This window comes from Thalia democratica, chromosome 4 (assembly GCF_965202585.1).
Source record: "Thalia democratica chromosome 4, ktThaDemo2.hap1.1, whole genome shotgun sequence".
NCBI lineage: Eukaryota > Metazoa > Chordata > Thaliacea > Salpida > Salpidae > Thalia > Thalia democratica.
This window is the reverse complement of record NC_139168.1, coordinates 44105922-44130241: the sequence shown is the minus strand read 5'-3', so window position 1 is coordinate 44130241 and position 24320 is coordinate 44105922. Positions and strand designations below refer to the sequence as shown.

The 24320-nt window shown below is 26.6% G+C and overlaps 1 protein-coding gene across 2 annotated transcripts in view; it reads left to right on the top strand.

Moving 5' to 3' along the window:
• The window catches only part of LOC145834648 (spectrin alpha chain, non-erythrocytic 1-like), a 29684-nt gene extending 12000 nt beyond the window's left edge, over nt 1-17684 (top strand). The window contains exons 23-48 of one of the 2 annotated variants that reach the window (XM_082942132.1): nt 1074-1308; nt 1656-1868; nt 3822-3913; nt 4034-4121; nt 4430-4768; nt 4988-5136; nt 5293-5417; nt 7150-7330; nt 7852-7993; nt 8687-8821; nt 9773-9910; nt 10089-10336; nt 10399-10506; nt 11458-11587; nt 11773-11948; nt 12224-12416; nt 12487-12723; nt 13060-13199; nt 13310-13499; nt 13612-13934; nt 14056-14140; nt 14281-14447; nt 14719-14861; nt 14919-14976; nt 17075-17222; nt 17424-17684. In XM_082942132.1, coding sequence (XP_082798258.1) covers nt 1074-1308; nt 1656-1868; nt 3822-3913; nt 4034-4121; nt 4430-4768; nt 4988-5136; nt 5293-5417; nt 7150-7330; nt 7852-7993; nt 8687-8821; nt 9773-9910; nt 10089-10336; nt 10399-10506; nt 11458-11587; nt 11773-11948; nt 12224-12416; nt 12487-12723; nt 13060-13199; nt 13310-13499; nt 13612-13934; nt 14056-14140; nt 14281-14447; nt 14719-14861; nt 14919-14976; nt 17075-17222; nt 17424-17549 — 4309 coding nt within the window. In that variant the 3' untranslated portion in view covers nt 17550-17684. Of the gene's footprint in view, nt 1-1073; nt 1309-1655; nt 1869-3821; nt 3914-4033; nt 4122-4429; nt 4769-4987; nt 5137-5292; nt 5418-7149; nt 7331-7851; nt 7994-8686; nt 8822-9772; nt 9911-10088; nt 10337-10398; nt 10507-11457; nt 11588-11772; nt 11949-12223; nt 12417-12486; nt 12724-13059; nt 13200-13309; nt 13500-13611; nt 13935-14055; nt 14141-14280; nt 14448-14718; nt 14977-17074; nt 17223-17423 lie in introns of both variants that reach the window. The other variant, XM_082942131.1, reaches the window with a different exon arrangement.
• Nucleotides 17685-24320: the final 6636 nt, after the last annotated feature.

The following is a 24320-nucleotide window of genomic DNA, read 5'->3' as shown; positions in this document are numbered from 1 at the left end:
TAAGTATCGTTGTCAGTTGGTTGTACAATTATTAAGTTTTCTGAAAAAATACATTTAAATGTAGAAGTATCAAAACTGATATAATTACAACAACTTTTAGAAAAAACCTAAAACTTGGTGCTATTAAACATCAATAAGGTTAATAAAAAAAAATAATTTATTGCGCTTTATAAAATTGCTATTACAATGTTTTAAATCAAAAATTGAACTTTTATTAAATTGAAAAAATAAATAAAAAACTTTTTTTCTAAAATATTATTATAATACAAAATACATTCTAAACTTTAGATATGTTGTATGCTTTAAAAATTGTGACCATTTAAAATAAATTTATCATATCAACATAAATATTATTAAACTTTTTTTTTTCAAAATCATCAGTTTAAGCTTAAAAATTTTACAGTCAAACTGATTAGCTCTTAATAAACTTAGACAGCTGTTAAAAGTTAAACGCTGAAACAACTGTGATGAATAAACTCTCATTGCTCCCACCTATGGTCGATTTTAAGCTTCATACCCATAAATAATTCAAACATATGCAGTAGTTACTTTCTAGGACTTAAATCTTAACTTTACATTTTTTCTTTGCATGGTAGTTGGAACTACCACAGAACCGGTCATTTTCAACTTATTATTATTTAAAAAATAACTGAAGCAAAACTCTAATTTTTGAAAAAGATTAACAAAGTATAAAAACAAAATAATGTATAAATGCAGATAATAAAAAAACGAGACTTTTTTCCAAGAAAAAAATACAAAAAATTTAGTTTCTTAAAATCAGTTAAGTAAAAAACACAACGATTGGGTAAGCTAATCTAAGTTAGTCATTGACTTAAAAATTATAAAACTATGAAACAGATTTTCAAAAAACAAGTTTTAAGTAGAACTCAAAGTTTCTTAGTCTCAATTCTTTTAAACCTACTACATACATACTGAACTGAGTTTTATACCAAAATTGAACAATAAAAATGAAAGAAGCAAACACGTTTTTATTTTTTTACTACATGTTTCCATGAATAAGTTCAGTGTCAGAGACTAACAAAAGTGTCTAATTGGTTTAAATTTTTTTAAAGGTATGATCAGGTCTTGAAAGAAGCAAAGCGTCGCAGTGAAGAGCTGAAAAATTTTCTTGAAAAATTCGCGTTGCTTCGGGACTGCGACGAGAATTTGGAGTGGTTGGCTCAACAGAAAAACTTGGCAAATCAGTATATGACCATCTCATCTCCAGATGACCATTCAAGCGACGAAGAAGAAGCTGATCTGGAAAAAGTTGAAAAGTTACAACGTCAGCTGGAAGATTTTCAGCGCGTACGTAAACCTCTTTGCAACTAAGATTAGTTATAAAAGTAGCACTTTTTGATGTTTTGTTTTCTATCAAACCTATTTATCCGACAGTTGTTGGATTGAGTAAATCTAAAACTCTAATATATGTCAAGTTTTGTACTTTTGTTTACTTAAAATTATAGATTCGAATAATACTTGCCAAGTTAAATTATAAACTTGTAACTAGTATTGTCTGGAAATTACTCTTATAAACTAAATACAACAAAAAAAAATATATAAAGAACTCCGTTAATTTATTTACACAAAGTATTTAGAATTTTCAAAATTGTTTATTTTTAAACGTTTTACAACGTAAATAAAATGACCAACAGAACATGCGGGCCTGCGGAAAAAACATCGAACGTTTGAATGAGCGCGCCAAAAGTGTTCAGCAACGCAGTACAAACTCTACTACGTCGTCAAGGTCGTCATCTGTATCTTCTGTTTCCTCATTGAAGCAAGACGAGCATCTGTTAGGAGATGAAGTCATTGTTGCTCAAATTGAAGTACAACCGTTTACTGACGACGTTGCAGATAAAATAAAAGTAAGAAAAAAAGTTAATAATTACAGTTGTTATATCCGATACTTTTGCTAATAATTTACCATTTGCTTTAAAATATTTATACTTAAATAAAAGTTTTAAGAACTTTTTCGCCTAAATTAAAATGTTTGCTTTTTTGGATATTTATAATTTTTAGTTTTTCTTTATTTTTAAAGCGTCTTAAATTAACATTTGGTAAAAAAAAATCATTAAGAATATTTTTTATTAAGATCTAAAAATTTTTTTAAGGAAAGTATAACTTTAAATATAATTACTTTAAAATACTTTATTTGATAAATACGTTTGGTTTTTTCAACAGTTTCAGAATTAAACAAATCAGTTTTTTAGTTAACAAACTTACGTCAGCATTCCTATATTTCTCTTGAATTATGCAGTACAAAAATATACTTACGAAATAATTTTTTTACTCAAATAACAATTATCTCCAAAACTTATTTTTTAGATATTAAGCTACTTAAAATTTTTTAAATACGACAAAAAAAAATAATGTAGCTTAACATATATTGTTCTGTAACACCAAATTAATGAACTAAATTGCTCAATGCTAACTATAAAAAGAGAAGAAATACTTTTAATATTTATTCACCCAATATTTTAAACTTAATCAACAATGTTTTACTGTATGATATCACAGCTCATCAGATATATGTTAAAATCATAAAAATAAATAGTAAAACGTGTGTATAGTCAGCAAAAATAAATGGATAATAATTAACAAATAATAATAGTAATCAAAGCAAAGGTAATCATTAAATATTAAAATATTGATAATTAACTATTGATCATTAAGTTATCAAGTTATAGTCAATGTTTAGATTGTCACAGTGACATTAAATTGCTATTTCATACAATTTAATACATAAAAATTTAAATAAATGAAATTTAAGCTTTATGAAATGTTAATAATAAAAAAACAATAAAAACAAGATATTACATAAAAGTATATAATTACAGTATAAACAAACAAAAATAAGCAGATTTATGATGTGGATAAACAGTAGCTAACTAGTTTTAAATAAACAAAGTTACACGTTTAATTTTTATTGTGGAACGGATGGCAAAAAACGAAGTAGATAAAGATATTTCTTTGAAAATTGAATAACTAACTAGCTACTGTTTGTCCACATCATAAATCCTACATTTATAATACTTGTTAAAAGTATACACTCTTTATCTAAATTTTGTATATTTATATTTAATTTTATTTAACTAATTTTAATTTAATTAGGATAAAAAACTAATTTATTGTATTTTATTATAAAGTTTTTCAAAGTTTTTGTGTATTTTTTTTACTTTGGTATTAATCTAAATAAATAAATATATTTTATTTTAGTATTTTTTTTTTAACATTTATCATAATGAACTGTTGAAAACAGTGAAACATTTTTGGTATAGTAAAACATTTGTTAAATAAATTTTGGAAAATAATGTATTGTATATATTTTATTTGGTCGAACTTTTTTAGTTAAAATTGAAATCAAATACAATATGTAATTTACTTTAATTTTATTGTAGGGTGAAAATAAAATCAATTTTAAAACTTTTGGTTTATTAAATGTTTTCTGCAATAGGTTTTATTTATATTATCTGATTATTAAAATAAAAACTTCTTGTTGTGTAGCACAGATTTTACTTTTTATGAGTATGTAATATTATAATTTTTTAATTTTAACTACACGTAATAGAGCAATTTAACTATATTTTTAATATAATTGTATGAATGACTGTCTTTTAAAAAGTACTTGTGTTTCTTATTAATCATAAATAGCATGATTTTTGTTTAAAAAAAATTCGAATTTTTTTTTGTCTTATTTATTTGATAAGTATTTAATGTTGGTTCAAAGTACAACTAAATTAGATGTTCCATTAAATTTTTTTGAAATGTATAACACATAAAAACAATAATAGTCAAATGCAATTCTTTATATTTTAAAGTTGCTTAACGAAGAGCGTAATTCACTCGAGCAACTTATTGAAAACTTGGACAAAAATCTTGGGTCTGCTCATCAAGTTCAACGATTTTTTAGGTTTGTTACATATGTTTGTAGTGTATAGTTTTATGAAGACGTATGGAAACCAACTAAGTAAATATAATATATTTTTTACAACTTAGCTTAACAACTAGCTTTTACTAAATTGGTGAACAGAGATGCGGAAGAAACAGCTGAATGGATTGAGGAAAAAAACTGCATTCTCGATCAAACTGATATCGGAAACGATTTGCAAACTGTGCAGGTGAAAATAACAAATATTTAATTCTTTTAATTTTAATTTGTATTTGATCTGAGGACATGAATTTTTTAGTAAAATAAGTAATTCTATAAATTTGGTCTAACTAGTAAAAACGTAAACATTTTTTCAACTTTAAATTATATTAAATACTTTAATAACATTAGTTACATTTTTTATTAAGAAGCGTTAAAAGTATCATTTGGCGGTAAAACAGTCTTAATTATATACTTTTCATCATGAAAGTTAAAATTTCTATAAAGTTTTTGTTACATAGTTTATACAACATTATAACTACTAAACTTCCTTCCAAGGCATTACAACGCAAGCATGAGGGTCTTGAACGTGAACTAGCAGCTCTTGACGATCGAATACATCAAATGGACCAGCAAGCAGCTAACTTGTCTGAGCAACACCCTGAACAGAAAAACAAGATCACAAGCAAGCAAACCGAAATTAATCAGGCTTGGAATGATGTTGTCGAAAAATCAAAGTTGCGCAAGCGAACACTCTCCGACTCGCTAGATCTTTATCGTTTCCTTGCTAATTATGACGTAATAAAGCGGTGGATTACCTCGCTTCAGCAACAATTGGACTCCATCGACATAACAAATGACATCACCAGCACAGAAGCATTGTTGCATCGTCATCAGGTCCCTTTTGTAGTTATTATTTTAATTATTTATAGTATTTAAAAAGCTATATGAAATTTAAATGAACCTTTATTTAATTCTACAAGTAATTCAAATAAACAAATGGTTTTCTTTACACAATACAAAAAACAATTCTAATGAATAGTAGACTTAAGATTTTTATAGTTTAATATAACAATATAAAAACGTACAAATAAACTCTCAAATTACACTTTCAAGGAATACCGAATGGATATTGACGGAAAAATGGGACAATTTGCACAACTAGAACAACAAGCAGATACTCTTATCCAATCAAATCATTCGAATTCGAACCAAATTGATGACGTTGTGCAGGAAGTGTCTCATCAAAGAGAAGAAATTGAAAAGTATTTTTTAGTTTAAGTAGTTTAATTAATTATTTTTATTTAAACTTTTTAGATATAAACTGTAAATCACAATACTCAAACTCGACAAACAATAGTATACTAAACCTCTTTACTAACATTAAACACCTGGTAATATAAACATTGTTTTATTTGTAGAACTTGGGCATCAAAACATGTTTTGTTGGAACAGTGCTTAAAGTTTCATATTTTCATTCAAGACTGCACTGTTGCTGAAAATTGGATGCAATCTCGTGAGGACTTTTTGAAAAACGAACAAGCAGGTATATTATCGTTTTATAAATTTTATTCATACAATTAATCTGTTCACGTCTGTTTAAGTTTAAACTTAAAACTTAAACTGTTCTAGTTTAATTTTACTTTTTAGTCACGTTTTTATGTTTTAATGAGTAAGTGTTTGAGAAGACGTTCTGAGTTACGAGGGTGACAAGTACAATGTCAAAAATATAAACTTTATTTTTCAAATTAAAGTAACATCATTGTGTGTTGAAAACACATTTATGAGCAGCTGTTAGTTAGTTTTAATTGAGTTAGATCCAGCATATAAAAGAGACAAAGTTTATCAGTGAGTGTGTTTAAACAAGGCGGCTAATAGTCTCAGTTTATCGTTTGATTTTAGTACTGACTTTTGAACTACCATGTTGGAAATTTTCGTATTGTTATATTTCAATAGGTTTTTTCTGTTATTTCTAAATTTAACTTTTTCTATATTTTAGGTTTTTTGCCTAATTTAAAAACAATCAAATGAATTAGTATGTTAAGTTGTAACTTGTTAATCTGAAATTTTACTTAAGGTTCTTATTTATGAATTTGTGCTAGTTTTTTTTTTTTTTTTGCTTTATTTTATTCGCCTTATTAAACTTAGTGAAAAAGCTTGGCTAAAATGTTTTTATTATTCCTTTAAAACAAGGTATGTTTGCTTTATCAATAGGTAATATAAACAATGCCGAATAAGTCTTTCCTTTCAAGTAAGGAAACTCCGACGCCACGGTGGTCAGCCCGTCTGATAGCAGGCAATAGTAAAGAGGAAGTAACCCTTCGTTTTAATATTAACATGTTTTCGTTTTAGTTATTAACGAAATTAAAGGTGTAATCAAAACCCTTATCCAGAAGAAATAAATGATTATTTGTATAGTTATAACCGACAATGTATGTGGGTTACTTAAATAGTCAACTTATATGGTTATAGTATACTTTAAATTCTAACTATTAACATATAATTAATTTTAAACTTTACTTGGAACTTGTTGATATCGAATACCTCCTTTACATAATTATATAAACTATACATAACAATTAGTGGTTATATTTTATATAGATAACAGATGCAAGTACTAACAAATACATAAAGAACATCATACTTTAGAAAATACTTTAGATATGATTAAAACTTTTACACAAGAATTAAATCTAACAGAAAAATACTTTAAGAACGTGAAATTAAATTAAGGATTAAATATTTGGAATTCAAATCAAAAACATCAATTATATAAGTAATAAACATTGTTTGAAAAAAAAATTTTCAACAAACTATATAATAACACTTAAGTTCAGTTTTGGAACTACATCTAGGAAGTTTTAGAACCGCATATCTCCACAAACTCTCTGTGTGGAGACTATATAGCTATATCTTAAAAATTCATTTGCATCAACTTTCTTTCTGGTTTACTGGCCTTATATTATTTAATATTCAAATAAATGGATCACCAGTGAAACTGACATTCTATTACACTGTATAATTTATGTACGAAGTTTTAAATTCTGTTTAATGAAACGTTTATAAACTTGCTAAATTGTTAACCAGGTTTTGAAATTAGTATTTTAATACAAGTAAAGTATGCTAATTCTCTTTATATCAGTGTGTAGCTAAATTTAAAGTCGATCAAAACTAAATTATTTTTATATAAAGTTTCTGATGAGTTTAACGGTACTGCTAGCATATGTTTGGTAAAATTTACAAGTAGCAAAATTATGTTCAATAAGAAAAAAAATTAGGGGACAGCTTAGACTCTGTGGAAAAGTTGATCAAGAAGCATGAAGATTTTGACCGAGCTATAAACATTCAAGAAACAAAGATTAGCTCGCTTAAAAACACTTGCGATAGACTGCTTAGCTCCACACCTTCTCACTATGCTCACAATGAAATCGATGATAGAATGAAAGCATTGCATGAACGGTTTGTTTAAAATTACTGACATTGATAAATAATTAACGAGCATTATATCAGCAAAAAGGGGCAAGATTTAAAGCTATAATGTTTGTTAATTTCTAAGTTAGGCTAAAAAAAAAAAACTTGTAACAGTAGTTCATAGCAATATGTTTAACACTAGCTTTTTTTTCACTAGTTAAATTTTAAAATATTGTTGCTATAAAGACTTTCTAAACAAGTATATTTAATAAAGATCCTAGCATTTACTACGTAAATTTTTATAGAGAAAAAGTATAACTTTTTGACTAGATATTTAAGGCTTTAATTAGTATTTTTTTAGTTTTAGTTCATGATAGTTGAGACTCTTACGCTAAAAATAATTTGAGTATATTAGTATAAGGCCCACTTAATTTCAATAAAACGAAGTCTTATAATTTTAAAATAAATGCTTTAAAACAAAGTTCAGAATGGTTTTAACTTTTTAAACTATGTTTAATTTAATGTTTTTGCAAATTAGTATAACTAATTGTAAATAATGTTCGTTCTAGATGGGAAAAATTGAAAGTTGCATTAATTGAAAAGCGAAACAAGTTAGGAGAAAGTCATAACTTGCAGCAGTTTAGCAGAGATGCAGATGAATTCGAGGGATGGATTTGTGACAAACTGCAGTATGCTACTTCTACCCACGAAGTGAGAATCTAAATTATTTGGCTTTTGTTTTACAAGTACGAGTTTAGTTTTCTGATTTAAATGTTCTTTTTAAATTTTATATAAAAATTTATTAAATGAAGTATCTAATCTTTTTATCAAACAAGGAATTTAAAAAAATATTTTATACGGACTGTGTACAATAGTACACAGTAAAATTATCACATTATGGTTTTATTTTCTATGAAATGTAATTGGAAAATTGTATAGAAAAAAAAACTTAAACTAGTTTGTTTAGTAAAAAAATCAAAAAGTATTAGCATGGTTAATTAAGAAACTTTAATTAAGTATTAAAAATGAAAATCTGTGTCTGAGAACTACTTTGTGTTATAAATGTATGTGTTGTATATTGTACAGGATGGTCTTTACAATGATAATTATAAAACTAAAATAAATAAAAAATTAAAATTTGTATGAAATGCTGAAAAACAGTGTTTAAGTCTTATATATCAACAAGCTACGTTTAGAAAATTGCGATTATTATAAATAAATAAATTCCAAAAGAACACATATCTTCAAATAAGTGAAGGTTGTCTCAACAGAAAATTTTAGTTTGTTAACAAAAAATAAATAAAAGTTATGTAGCAGGTTAATTAACTACATTTGAAATATAAAGTTTTTTGTGAAGTTTTGAGCGTTTGTCATCTTTATTTAAAAGCAATTAACTTTTTTTAGAGCAAGCATCAAAAATATGAAGCATTTAAAGCAGAGCTGGATACAAACAAGGAAAGGTTGAAGCAAATAATGAAAGCTGGAGAACAACTCATTAACTCAGATCAGTTACCATCTGAGTCACAGAGTGCTATAAAAGTCAGTATAAGAAATTAAGAAAATTAATAAGTTTAAGTAGTAAAGCATGACTTTGAATTTGTTAGTTCGGTCGTCTAATCACGTAATTTAGAAAAGGCACGTAGGTTGAAAAAATCTTCAGTATTTTGAATTATATAAAAAAGGGCTTTTGAATTGTATGTCCTATTTAGTAATTTATTTGAAGTAGTTTAATGTATCAAAAACTCTAGGAAAGATTTATTCAAATTAGGATGGGAAACTTTTCTAGTGGGTTAAAAAATTAACTTAAAATATTTTTCGGCTCGGACTTTTTAAGAAAAAGCGGGCCGCCTAACTAAAAAGAAGTGTACTATGGAAATTAAAAAAGATTTAACAGTAAAATTGAACTAAAATAACCATTTGATAAGCATTACCGTGTAATTAAACAACATTAACATAAATTTTAAATTATTTGTTATTAAAATGCACAGTTTTACTTAACTACCTCAAGATATTTTATAGCTAATAATAAGTCGCGGGAAAAAAAAATGTTGGCGCACCGTAGACCAACCCCTATTTCAAACCATGAAAAAAAAAACGATATAACTTATAAAAAAAACTTAGTGCTGAAAAATTGTTAGTGCTGCTTAGTACTACCAGCATAGTAAGTAATTTCATAGTTTGTTGTAAAAAAGTTTAACACTGTTTGGAAATTTTACAAGTAACTATTTTATTACTTCTAATCTATGATTCATCTTCCTATTTGAATGTTAATGTATAATATATTGTTTCGTTAAAGTTGCTTTGAATTTTAAGGGACGGCACGAAGTAATTTTAAAAGGTAGTTATAGAAACAGTATAATATTTTAAATCTTTTTTTAATAGCTCAAAAAATGTATATAACTTTGATTGCCCTTACAACGTTAATTAATCATTTTAAGGATATTACTATTGAGTATTTTAATACATTTTTAATGGAAATTGTTTTAAAAGGCCAGAATAGAAAGATTGGAGTCTGAATGGGACAACTTAATAGAGAAATCAAAAGAGAAAGGGTTAAAACTAGAAAACGAAAACAAGAAAAACGAATTCGTTACTTCTGTTAAGGATATCAATCTATGGATATCAGAGGTTTAAATGTATATTTAAGCACTTATTTATGATCAGTATTTTGTTAAAGTTTTACAGATTAAGATTTAAAAAATGTATTTATACTTTATTTCTTTATTTTAACCACAGAGGTAGTGCATGGTGTAAGTAATACCTTTACTTTAATCTAAACTTTTAAGTTTAAACAAAAACAAACTAGGTTGAGACCCTTCTTGACAATAAAGATCTAGGAAAGGATCTCTCTTCAGTGGAAAAACTTCTAAAGAAGCAGGATAAAATTGAGGATGACGTTGTTATACATGATGATGTCATAAGCATGATAGGAAAGAATGTTGAGAACCTCAAATTTTCAAAATGTTCAAGTGAGGCTTCAGATTCCGAGTCACTTCCTGAAGAAAATGAAGACCAGAAAATGATTCGTGAAAAGCGGCAGGAAGTTGATGAAAAGTTAGTTTTATTCTAAAACGTTACTGTTGAATGCCTAGGTTTTTAATAAGAATTTGTTACAGTTTATCGAAATTGAAAAAAAAGTTGAAAAAAAGGCGGTCAAATTTGCAACTTTCACTGAAAATATACCAGTTTTTGTATGATGTTTCTGAAGAAGAATCATGGATAAAGTTTGTAGTGAAAATATTTTGGAACTAAATAATAGCTATTTTTATAACTTACTTATCTTTATAGACTAGGGTTTCTCAAACTCATTTTCATAATATCCCCTTCGAAATAGTTTTAAAATGATCGCCCTCCTTTATAAAAAATATTGCTCCTTAATAGCTTATTACCCATTTACTTTTTCGCCTCCTTAATAGTTATTGTCCGCCTTCGGAAACCCTGATATAAATAGACTAATGGGTTACTAATGTGGTAATAAATAAAATAACTTTTATAATTAATTACTTTATAAAAACAAGTAGTTCCTAGCTATTACCAATATCAAGTTAACTTTAAACCGCTGTGAATTTTAATAAAAAGCTTTAGCTTTAGTATATACTATGCATTAGTCATAATTGATTTAATTAAGTTAAAAAATAGTCTTTTCTAGTTCTTATTAATTTTTTAAAGCTTATATATTTAGTTTAATTGTTTTTTAACTTAATTATGCTACTATCATTTATTTTTATACAACCTAATAAACTAAGTTAAAGTGCTAGTTTAGTAACGAAATCAATGAAATCTGTTTACCCTACTTAGTTAACGCTTTATTAAGTTGTCGACTCATCCTATTTCGGAACGTTAGTGACATTTTATTCATTTAAATAAGAATAACCGAAAAAGTACAACGTAGTTTGTCTCGTTAACTGTTGTGAGTAAGAGTATGATGTCTTCTAGATTAGTTTTGTATAAATTTTCAATTAGTTAATGATAAAATAAATATTTGCTAAAATCGCTATACCATTTTAACTAATCAAAATATAAAACTAATCATTTGCTAATTAAAAATTCATACATAACTAATATTAAATCTATTTGACGTTATAATAAATCTTAGCTGAGAAAATAGTTTGCTAACCATAAGATTTTAAACCTAAAGCGGATTTTTTTGTCTTGTTATTCTAAACATTTTTCAGTGAAAAGAAGTTAATTACTTCAAATAAAGATTGTGGTATAGACTTGACAAGTTGTAGCAGATCTCAAAAAAAGCACAAAAGAATTGAAAATGAAATTGAAGCCCACCAACAAAGTATTGAACGAATCAAGGTACATCTTAATTTAAGCTAAAATTATCCTTTTAGCTTCTGTAATAGTTTTGTCACTTTTATTTTTTGTATTTAAAAATAACTCTGTATTTTTTGTGTAGATAGTATTTTATTTTATTTTATAAGCTTATGAACAAGCGTTGTTTCGAATTTATTTTACAAGTTTAAAATTTTTGTTCTATATAGAATTTCGGGCAAGATTTAAAAGAAGAAATCGTGGAGCATGCCGAAGATGACGATGATAAAGTGAAACAAATAGATGAAAACATTTTGAAATTAATTGAGAAGTGGGATGAACTCAATAACATTTGTGAGGATAAAAAGACCATGCTTAATGAAGCTTATGAATTTCAGAAGTTTAAGTAAATAGCCTAAACTTTTGACTTCTATTTTGACCTGTGTTTTAACGTCGTACCTACCTAAAAAAAGAAACATTGTATTCATAAAATTTTGTTGTATAAGAAATAGTTTCTCATCAATAAATTTAAATATATCTATTCAATTTATTAAGGTACTTAACAAAACTAAATTTGTATAAAACTTTGTTTAATATTTTTACCACAACCGCTGAAAATTTTTGTTTGTTAACTTTATTTTGTATACTTTAAAAAATAAAAGATATAATTCAATTAAACAGGTTTGATGCTGATGAAGAAATAAGCTGGCTTGTTGTAAAGATCAACCTGTTTGATTCAGTTAGCTACCATCATAGTGGCGATGTTTCTCCATTGAAACTTCTGAACAAGTTTCAAGCTTTCCATACGGATTTGAACGTGCATCATGATAAAATTGATAACATTTGTACCCTTGGTAGACTACTAATTGAAGAAGTTAATTTTTTTTTTTAGTACACTATTGTAATGCTTCATAACTAATTTTTTAAACTTATTTCTATTTTAGAAAAACTCAAACTCAGATCAAATAGAAATTAAAGTGGCTGAATTAGAAGAAAAGGAAGAATCCCTAAAGTCTTTGGTTGACCTTCGTATACTGAATCTTAAAAAGGAAAATGAAAAGTTTCAATTTAACTGGAAGACGGGACTGATTATTCACTGGATCGAAGAAAAATTTTCTTTGTTAAAAAGTGAACAGATTGCAAAAAGTCCGCAGAGTGTAAAAAATCAGGCTTCAAAAATGGTAATTATTTATAGTTTTACATGGCAGAATTGATCTTATTTTTATAATGTAAATTGTTGCAACAGTTAAATTATATGAAGTAGTTTTCAATTTTTAGTACAACTTAATTACATTTGTATTCAAGTTTTAGTTTTTATTGTTCAAAAAATCACAAACAATATATTCTTTCGTTTGTCTAAATATTCTTAATTCTTTTGTTTACAGTTTAAAACTTTTATTCATAACTAATTTTATTAATATGGTTATTAATTAAGTTGGTTATCGAAGTGATTTTATTTTAACTGCTTTAATGCTAAAAAGTTCTACGGGAGAGTTTCTGTTAACTTGTCATAACAGGAAACTTTTGAAGCTAGTCTTAAAGCATTTGAAAATGAAGACATTGAAAATATCAAAAGTTTAAAAGAAAACATTTGTAATGAAAATGAAGGAGATAGTGTGCTAAAAGTAGAAAAGAAGTTTGAGGAATTGATGAATAAGTGCGTTTAATTTTGTTGGTGTTAATTTTTCTTAAGTTGTTTGTATTTCGTTTTCAGTTCAAACTAAAACTATTTTAATAAAAACATACTCACTTAATACACATTTAAAGGTGGCAAGATTTGAAAGAAGAAACGGAAATGCGAAAGCAAAAACTGAAGGAAAACAAAAACAAGTTGAAAGAAATTGATGATTTGTATTTGAGATTTGCCAAGTCGGCATCCGGTTTCAATTCTTGGTTTGAAAATGTCGAAGAAGATTTGACTGATCCCATCAAGTGTTATTCCTTGCAAGAAATAAGTGTAAGTAGAAAAAAAATACAAAATAAGTTTCTTTGAAATACAAGCTGTACAAATTCTTCTCTTAATAAATTTTAAGTCAGACGTGCTAACACGTTTTTACAAACAATTTTAGGTTCTGATACAGGAGCAGAACAACTTCAAAGAAACTTTAAAAGACGCGAAAAACGAGCTGGACCAGCTTGAAGCAATCGACTGTAAGCTCGATGAGCTCGGCTCGCCAGGAAAGGACACAGACCTACCCAACGTGTCCACTAATCCATACACGTGGTTCACTCAACCAACTTTATCGGACACTTGGACGGTAGTGCAGAAATTGGTCAACGAGAAGGATCAGGAGTTGAAGAAGGAAGAAGAAAAGCAGAAAGAAAGTGAAAACCTGAGAATTGAGTTTGCTGCATGTGCTAATCAGTTTCATGATTGGCTTCACAAATCTCGGTAATTTTAATCAAAAACACGTGTTCATTTTTTTATATCCGTAAACTAAACCAAATAGTTATAATATACGATAAAACTAATTGTTATTCGAACAAAACATTAAAAAAAGTAAACATTACAGAGTACAAATGTTATCTGAAGAAGGAACTCTAGAAGCTCAACTTGAAAGTATGAAGGAGTTAAATAGATCTGTTCAAAACAAAAAGGTAACTAAATTAAAAAGTAATATATTTATGCAACTAGTTTTTGTAGTTTTACTTGAACTTACCTGAAGTTAGTAAAAATCTCATTACAAGTATTGATGTTTTTCATCCACATTGAATGGTCAATAATATTAATTGAACAGAGTGAATTAGTTAAAATAGAAGAGTTGGGTACTCGTTTAGAAGAAAAACTGATATTCGACAACACACATACTGAACATGGCAGAATTGATGTTGCTCAAAAATTCAACCAACTTGAGCAGTTGAATATGAGAATGCAGCACAACCTTGAAGAGCAAATACAAGTGAGGTAAATGAAATTTTTAGTTATGATTTTCTTTTTTCTAGTAAAGTTTTTTCGGTTTTTTTACTCGTAGAAACTTGTTTTGACGTAGTTTTTTGTAAAAAGATTTTCCTATATAAACTACATTCCGTAGATAAACACTTGTTTGTTGCAAAATTTAAACATTGGACTATAAAAGTAAAGTATAAAACGTAGTTATTTACTTTAGAATTAAATTATTACTTCAAAAATTTGTGCTTTGCTATAGGTAGTTATTAAATTGACTTTTTTTGAAAAGGAATATGACGGGTGTGAGTGAAGATACAATGAACGAGTTTTCAATTATGTTCAAGCATTTCGACAAAAATCAGACGGGTAAACTTGAACATGAGGAGTTCAGAAGTTGCCTTCGTTCTCTTGGTTACGATCTTCGAGGAAGCAGTAACCATAATGATGAAAAGATGTCTCAGGATTCAAATGTTACTCAAGACTCCCAAGAAGTTGCTAGTCAAGATCATGAATTCCAGGCAATACTCGACATAGTTGATCCAAACCAGTATGTTGTTAACCTTTTTTTATATTCCTATTAATTAAATACTCACGTATGATTTAATACACTACCATCTTTTTTTCTTTACCCAATGTTTTAGTTAAACAAAAAAAAAAGTAATATAAGTAAGGGTAAACTTAAAACTAAAACATAAACAAAAAAATAAAAGTATAATCCTATGCTACTGCATCTGTCTCCCGTAACATGTTCAAGTGTTGTTGTTAGCTCGGAATTACTTGCTCGATATGTTTACTATCAGGCTTTTTATAATCCTTTTCAGCTGTTTAAGCATGCACAGCTTACTTGGTAACCACTTTAGATATGCTACTAGCTGACAAAGGCATAGGTTTCGTGCTATTAGTCGGTAATAGGAATTAGTACTACCGATAATGGTAAATTAGGTTTTATTTACTGAAACTTAATCTACAAAAACCTTACTATAGTATAATAATCTACTGAATAAGTACTAAGAATATAACTTTTTTTAATTAAGTTAAATTGTAGTTAGTAAATCGAAAATGGCTATAAGCACTCAACCTTTATATTACACTGTAAAACAGTAGCAACTAGAAAAAAATACTCACACTTTATATAGTTTAGATCAGGGTTTCCTAAAAGTTTTTCTCAAATGGCCCTCTTTAGAGAAATTAAAAAGCTATGGCTCCCTTCAACAAGATTACCAAAAAAACTATCATTTAAAACACCTAAGACCTTTTTTTTTCTCTTTATCTGCATCTCCAGAATATCTAGTCTAAGTTTCAGATTATGACCTCATGGTGTCCCTGTGGCTCATTGACTGCTCATGCCCTCCCACTCTTTGGCCCCTTTGCTGCTCATGGCTCCCTGAATATCTAGCATGGCCCCCAAGGGGGCTACTTGGCCCACTTTGGTAAATCCTGGTTTAGAGCTTGTAGGTCGCATAAAAGGGCGAGTACGAACTAGATGTATTAGGACTACTTTCGTTTCTCAACAACTCGTTCTGATATTGATTTTAAGGATCGAGCGAACTATCACTTCACGTATGAGGACTTAAAATTTCCTTGGTTGTTCAACAATCGAGACTAGGTTGTTTAGTATATCGAGCAGACGGAAAAAAAAATCAGAATTAATTATTACTCTTCAACCTTTTCTTTCCAAACATAATCAAGTGACTTTAGCAAAAAAGACATTATTCAAAGTACTTGCAAAACGTATTTAGTTCAGATGAGCCGTTGAGTCAGTCTAGATACAGTTCTAACAAGTGAACTTTCTTCTGAGTAAAACTCAGAACGCGCGCCCAGCCTTTGTTGTGGTCGCACTTAAAATGTTTGGAGAAAGTATAATTCTTTTTTCCCAATTCTCTCAGAACGAAAACAAGCAGCAGCTTAGAAAAGATATAATATAAATAAAAAAGAAAATATTTAATAAATTTAAGGGTATTTTATGAAGTATTTCTGGAAATACTTTTAGTATAGTTATTGATTCAAAGAACTGATTTTAGACTACGAGGAAATGTATTTTTTAATGAACTTTCACAGAGTCAAGACAACAATTAAATTTTTTATATAGAATATTTAAAAGTCATTAGCTGGTAGTGTTTTTTTCAAATTTATATTGTTAGTCATATGTTTTACATTCATTGATACTATAAAGCTAAAAATTGACGACTAATACAAAAGTTCTTAAATTTTTTTTAATACTTAAAAAAAAAAAGCAAGTTTATCAAATAATATTCTTGTTAAAAAAAAATAATTTAAACTCTTTTTTAACTAAAAAATACGATACGTAAAGAAAAATGTTTAATATTATTTTGTTCACACTTTTTTTTACAATTATCTAGTAACTTGAAAAGTTTAATTTATCTTTTCTCACGGAAGTGTTTTACTTTAGTTTTAATTTGCAGTTTTAATTACAATCGTTTAAAACTTGTATTTGTTTTGATATTTTGAGATGTACAAAAGTAAAATGGTTTAAATAAGACTGTTAAAAATTAGTCTATTATTTAAGACTTAGTAGCTGTAAAATAAAAATAAATGTTGTTTATAGCATTATTTTTAAAATAATTCTTTTTTTAAAGTAAAATATTTTATACCTCAAATATAGTTTTACTTAATTACTTTTACAGTGATGGTTTCGTTTCACTACAAGAATATATGAGTTTTATGATAAGCAGAGAAACTGAAAATGTAACATCAATACAAGAGGTTGAAAACGCTTTTAAAGCTCTAAGTGAAGAGGGAAAGCCTTACCTTACCAAACAAGAAATATACCAAGTATGTTATATAAATTAAAATATGACCATACTTTTGTCGATAGGAGCTAAGCGTTTAAATAAGAATTTATAATGATTTCTTGCAGTCTTTTTTGACTTGCTTAAGGTTTAAATAACCTTAATTTCTATAGTTTATTTGTATTTAAAGTAACTAAAAACCTATATTTTTCTAGCTTTTATCTAACTTATCATCATTTTTTAGAACATGACCAAAGCACAAGCAGATTTCTGTATGAAAGAAATGAAGCCCTACTATGACAGACATGGAATTGAAATGTTAAATGCGTTTGATTATGTTGAGTTCACTAAAAGAGTTTTTTCCATTTAGTTTTTTCATATTTTAAAACGTGATCATGTTATTTTATAGTTTTATTTATCAATGATATCAGTTTGAATATGTCTGGTGCTATCTGTTGTTTATATTATATTTTATAATTTGTTAGCGTTTAATAAAATATTTTAAATTTAATATATTTTAAATACATTACATTTTTTTTTAAATTTAATTACGCTTTTAAATATATCTAATAACGATTAAGCACATTTCTTTATGAGCTAGTGAAGATTTTAAAATTAGTTAATTTTACAAAAATAACTTCAACAAAATTATTTTTAGCCTTGAAATAGGTAATAAATATTCATATTTTGCTTGCTAAACAATATGTATAGTTTATTGACCGACAAAAAACAAGACGCTCAAAATGTTTGGTCCTAGGACCTGGTGCACGAAAAACCTTTTGGTTATCGAGCCGCACACCACTTGGATATGTTTTTACGTCTTGTCCAGGACGTAAAACAAAAAAAAAATTATTAAAAGGAAAGTGATTGTAAAACTTAAGAAAATTACACAAAAAATGATCGTCCAAGAAAAGTATAACTATTTAAAATAATATTAATAATGTTTGCTATTTTGTTTGAAAGAGTAGCTATTTTCCTACAATGACCAAAAATTTGAAGTGAATTAGAATTGCTATTTGTAAAACTATTTTTTTTTGATATAAATCATGTATTTATATTAAAATACTTTGTTTCTAAGTTTAAGTAAGTGTAAATAAAGATATTATAATAAAAACTTTATAAATATTATACTATAAAATTACATTCTATAAAAAACTTTTTTATTTCCTCAAAAATTTTTAAGCAAACTAAGCTTTGCTCAAAGAGCTCGTCAGTAATAAAAATGCTTATAAAAAAGTTAATAAAAAAAAAGTTCTGGAAAAATATAAATCTTTTTGAAAGTAACATTTAACTGAACAAAAAGTTTAGATATAGACAAAAATTTAGGAACTACAAAAAGTTGATTACTTTCTAAGAAGTAGAAATCTCTAACTTTTTCTTTGAAGAATTAAGCCTTAGTTCATAAAACATATTTACGTTAATTATAATTTATCTTGCTGAATATTACTAAAATTCAATTAGTTAACCAATCGACTAATCAACTAATTACTTATCTAAAACTATATAAAATGTTTGTCCGTTGCAACTTATTAGTTTGTTTACTTTTTTACTTGTGATCATCGCACTAGCGTTAAACAATTGTTAAGTAATAAACTTTTTAACAGTTTAACTTTTGTCATAATTGTATAGTTCATAAAATGCTAAAGAAAGCTTTATAATATATTTTCATATAAGCTATACAGCTGTAAATCTTCACAACTATTATTTTATACAAAATAACTATAAATACTTACTTTTAATATTCATATAAAAAAAAGAAGGATTCCAAAAAACATCAGCTGCAAATTTAAGACGTTTCTGATTGGCCATTATTTTACTTACTTTTATTTAAAGTTTTAAATGATAATTTTTTTCTGATTAATTTTTTTACATTTAGGGTAAGGTGGGTTAAATATGTTCATAATATATACTGCTGTACTATCACTTTATCGCATTTGCATAACGATACGAACGAAAAACTTCCGAATTTTTACAACTCTAGCCGACCCTTCCATGAAGTAGGAGATATTGCTCTCATGAGAAAAATTTTACTATCATGGGCAATAACTATTCGGTGTAAGAAAGTAAATGTATAAGTAAAGACGTAAGGAGCAATATCTAATAAAGAAATCGATATTTTATTAATTTATGTCAAGTAAACTGTTATCAAAATTAGTTAGGGAAACCCTGATTTGGAACATTTATTATGAATAGTTACGTTACATTAACAAAATTTTAAAAAGAAATCACTAGATTAAGGATCAGTATTTTACAATTAGAACGGACCGAATTAGTAACAAAAATTATTTTGTAAGCTGCTGTCAAAATTTTAGTAAGAAAAAAAAAAAAATCAAAAATTAATGACAATAACATTATCATGTAATTACCACTATAAGTTACTTACAATTAAGCTAAAACCATATAGGTAGATTTTGATTACAAGTACTTTAATGTGTGATTTTTAGACTAATTGTTTTTACAAAACAAAAAATGGAAGCAAAATATTTTCGCTTTTCAATTTACTATTTTCTGTCGATTCTGTAGTAAATAATAAAGCATAATGTTTTTCTTTTAGTTATTCTAACTTACTTTTTACTGTGTTAGTAAATATGCTGTTACCTTAACAGGTGTGCGTAGTTGTTTAAGTAAAACAAATACAAGGTATATAAAAAAAAACTTATACTGGATTCTAGGCTGTAGATTTCGTTCTCTCTTTTTACATCGTTTCAAAACTTTAAAGTTTTCTACTATTTTCAAGAGTTTTGAAAGTGTGCGCAACTAAATAGGTAGTCTGCAACTAAACAGTCAGCAACTGAATATAGTCTGTAACTGATAGGTCGGTCTGCAACTAATTCGATCTGCAACAGTGGTTTGAGTGTGACACACACTCTCAAAACTCTGTTATCGTAAAAATACTTTAAAGTTTTGAAACGACGTAGGCAGAGCGAACTATATAGCCTGGACGAGACGTTAAAAGGTATACGTGGTGTGTGAATCGAAAACCGAAAGGTTCTTCTTGCACCAGGTCCTAGGAACAAATATTTTGAGTGTCTTTTTTGTCGTTTGATAAACCAAAATAGCATATAATCTATTCAATACTGATTAAGAAAGGAAGGCCGAAGTTAAACACGCTAATAACAATAACTAAAAAAAAATAGTAATTGAAATGATTTATTCAAACTTTTTAGCTACATTCAAAATTTCGTGTTAGTTTAAATAGTATATTCATACGTCATATAACAATAAACTTTTTTTTAATCATCTTAATATATATATTTTTTCTAAATCTTTATTTATTTATTGAAAAGGAAACTTTGTGTAGTTTTAAAAACATTTGTGAAAAAAAAGTACGCTAAGTTTATATATTCTTAGTTGCAAACAGTATACAAAAACTTACAATAGTATTTTTCAATACTATAATAACTGAGTTTAATTTATCTTAACTTAATTTTAGTAAGTTTTAGTCTTAATTAATTGGTTATAAGTTGATAAACTTTCAGTGAGTAAACTAATACATTTATTTATTTAACAGTGTTAGAATGATAAACTTAATTATATTTCATTTGTCTCTTACACTGTTAAGTTAACAAATATTTTAGCATCCCTGCTTAGAATTTGTCAAAATTTACAATAATTTGTAGTTGAAATGTAAACTATTTCGAAATTCAAAAACTTAAGCATTCAATTGCTAGAAACAGCCAGAGCAATGTTTAATGTTAAGTTTAATGAACAAAAAATAAAACAAAAATGCTCAAAAAGTTTGGTCCATTGACCTGGGTGCACAAAAGAGCTTTTGGTAATCGAGTCGCACACCAAAATTAAATAAAAATATTAGCTAACAATCAACAAATATTGTAAAATAAGTGTTGTTTAATATTTTGCATAATTTTTCTTGAGTAATGTTTAAAGTTAAAAAAACTTCTTTACTATATTAGTTTTTAAAGATAAATTGTTTTATGAAATTTGTATCTACACTTGAGTGTCTAAATTGTTGTGGTATCTCTTTGGACTACATTTATTTTTTGAACTGATTGCTGTTAGGTGTAAGTAGAGCTGGATTGGTCTAAGTTGATTTTTATTTTATTTATTGGTTATTTATGATAATCAAAATATTTTTTTATACACCAGGTCCTTAGACCAAACTTATTGGCGCCTTTTTGTCCAATAAACAATATATACTAAAAACTTGACACTATTTAAAAATACATGATGCTTTTAAAGTATTATGGTTATATTAAATATTTTATTTATAGTGAGTTACCAATTCTCCTCTCTTATTTATTTTTGAGTTATATGTTGCATTTTTTTGTGGTTGCTCTTGTAGAAAGGGCAACAAGAAAAATGTGAACGTAAATGATCATAAAAATTGAAATCTGGGGAGTTGATAATGTGGAGCCTACGGTCAATATTGGAAGTATGGGTGATTACCATTTTTAAACTCAATATTTTTACTTAAATAGTATTATTTTTATGTATATATAATTACCTTTAAAGTTTTTCTGTTTGAGTTTTATTTTTCATTATTGTTTCAAAGTTAGCTCAAAGTAATAATTACAAGCAAATGGTGTGCAGCTTGATGACCAAAAGGTTTTTCTCGTCTCTAATCCATTGACCTAGTAGTGAGCGTTCACATTTTTCTTTCTTTCCTAAGCTTCAATTTTGTAGGCTAATACTGTGTTAGTCCTCTAATAAAAATAATTCTTAATATAAACAATTAAAACTTTGCAGGCATGTTGTTTAATATTTAACTAAAACAAAACTATTTTCTTTTGGTTCTAATTTATGTACTTTTGTATTCATACTCATTTTATGTTTACTTTGAAATAACTTTTTAACATTTATAAACTCAGTAAAAGAGTGAGACTAAGATTGACCATAAGAAAAATATAAGTATTGTTTAAATACAAATTTAACTTAAAACATATACATAATAAAGTCATAGAGATCTTCACCATTTAGTGGATATTCATCTTAATTATGAAGTGCTTACTAAGTCTGTCTATTTTATTTTATTTAAGGCCGAAAATCAAAGTCCTTAACAGCTTAAAAAATTAAACAGTTTTATAGAGTATAAGGACTCAAAAAACAAAATATTTTATACTCACTTAATAAAAATTTTAACATAAAAGTTGAGTTAAATAGTTAACTAAAAATGTTGTTCAACAAATATTAAAAATTAAAAAAAATGTTTTAGTAATTATTTTGAAATTGTTTGTTTTATTTTATTTATCTCAAACCTATTTATCAAATGCTTTAATTTATATACTTGATCATTTATTTTATATTGATTGGTTGATTTTGTCTTATGAATTTTATATTTGTTCAACTTTGAAAAAAAAAAGCCATATATTAAGTAAAACCACATGTTATAAAATTATCATTTAACATAATATTTTCAGTAGTAATGATCAGTTTTTAATCTACTCACATTTGTTTGGAAAATGTAGTAACTTTTACTAAAACTTTAAATGTTTATAATACATTATTATATACTATCGGAGCCAAAATTATTTTTTATATTATTGCCCTAACCTTCATTAGCTAACAGTTATTAATATTTGCATATCAATTTCAAATTTAGTTTTTTGTACAGTAACCTCTCGCATCTTTACGCACTTGTGACGTTACGCACTTTCCTTTAGTTACCCATTTTAGAATTCTAAATAATTCAAAAAAAAAGTCCTTGAAATGCTATTTATCATAGTATCCAACATCTAAAAGGCACTTTCTTTTATGATCTTTCTATTGCTCAAATATATTTTATTGATCCCTCAGTTACACCATACCTTCTTGATAGGCTTCTTTTTACCTTCTTGCTGTTTAATATAATGCAAGATAAAATTATCCTTATGTGGGCAAAGGTCAAATTAAAAAAAGTTGTAGTAACCTAAACAACTTTTATTAAATTTTTTTTTTATGTTTTATATATTTTTGTTCAAAAGAAGAAATCCATTACAGCACTAAATGCATATTTTTGTAAAAGTCTTCAGAAACAAATTTTAATATAGACAGCACACCATTTCCTAATTGTAAACAAATGCTTAATTATAAAATGAATTTGCTAAGTAGAATAGAATATAAATGTTAAGTATCAAATAAGTCACATATAAATATAGATAAAGATAAAATCTACATATTTTTAAAATTTGTAAAATTTTTCTACAAGTATAATTATTTTATTTAAATTTAAATCCTTTTTTTAATATATATATAGTTTTATCTTTTGTTTTCGTATTTATAAATAATGTAAACAGATTGTTAAAAGTGGAAAAGTTCCCAGTCTGCTTTTAACGACAAGCAATATCCAGGGTTGTCACTCTTTGAATCAAAAAATCTTCCCTGATTGACCAGAAACTTCCCTGAGTTTCCCTGAGTTTTTTTCAAATCCTTTAAATTTCTATTATTTATAAAAAAATTGCAATGTTAATTCTAAGAACATTGAAGAACTAGCTGCAAGGCTAAAAAATTTATGATAACACCTTAAAATAACCAAAATTAACTTTTTTTAACAAAGTATTGAAACTTGTTTAAATAAGTCTCATTCTAGATCTAGACAAAATTTTCCTGAAAATTTCTAAAAAATCTTAAAATTTCCCTGAAAAAAAAAAAAACTGCCCTGAGTTTCCCTGAGTTAAAAAAAAGAATCAAAATTCCCTGAGTTTCCCTGAGATTTTTTATAACTTAAAAATTCCCTGAGTTCCCTGAGTGTGTGGCAACGCTGAATATCAAAAAACAGCCATTATAGTAAGTTTATTTGGTACCTCTCGTATCTTTACGCATTTTTTCTGTGGACACAATGTGCGTAAATAAGCAAGAGGTTACTGTACATCACATTTTAGAATGAATTCATAATACAAATTTTAAAAACTGTTAAGTATACATAAAATTTTTGTTACAATTTGTTTTGTTCAAGAAATTTGTTTTAAAAACAATGTTAACTTAACATTTTAACTTTTGGTAAGTTGATTTTATTTAAAATATTAATTTATGAAGTACAATATTTGTCATAAAATAGTTGCTATATCAGAGCAGAAAGAAGGACCATTCAACCTGTAAGTATACCAAAAAAACCTGGAGTTTGTAAAGTTTTTGAAAAAACCTAGAAAACCTCTAATTTTGAACAACTTTTTTATGAAAAAATATTAAAAACCCAGGAATATTT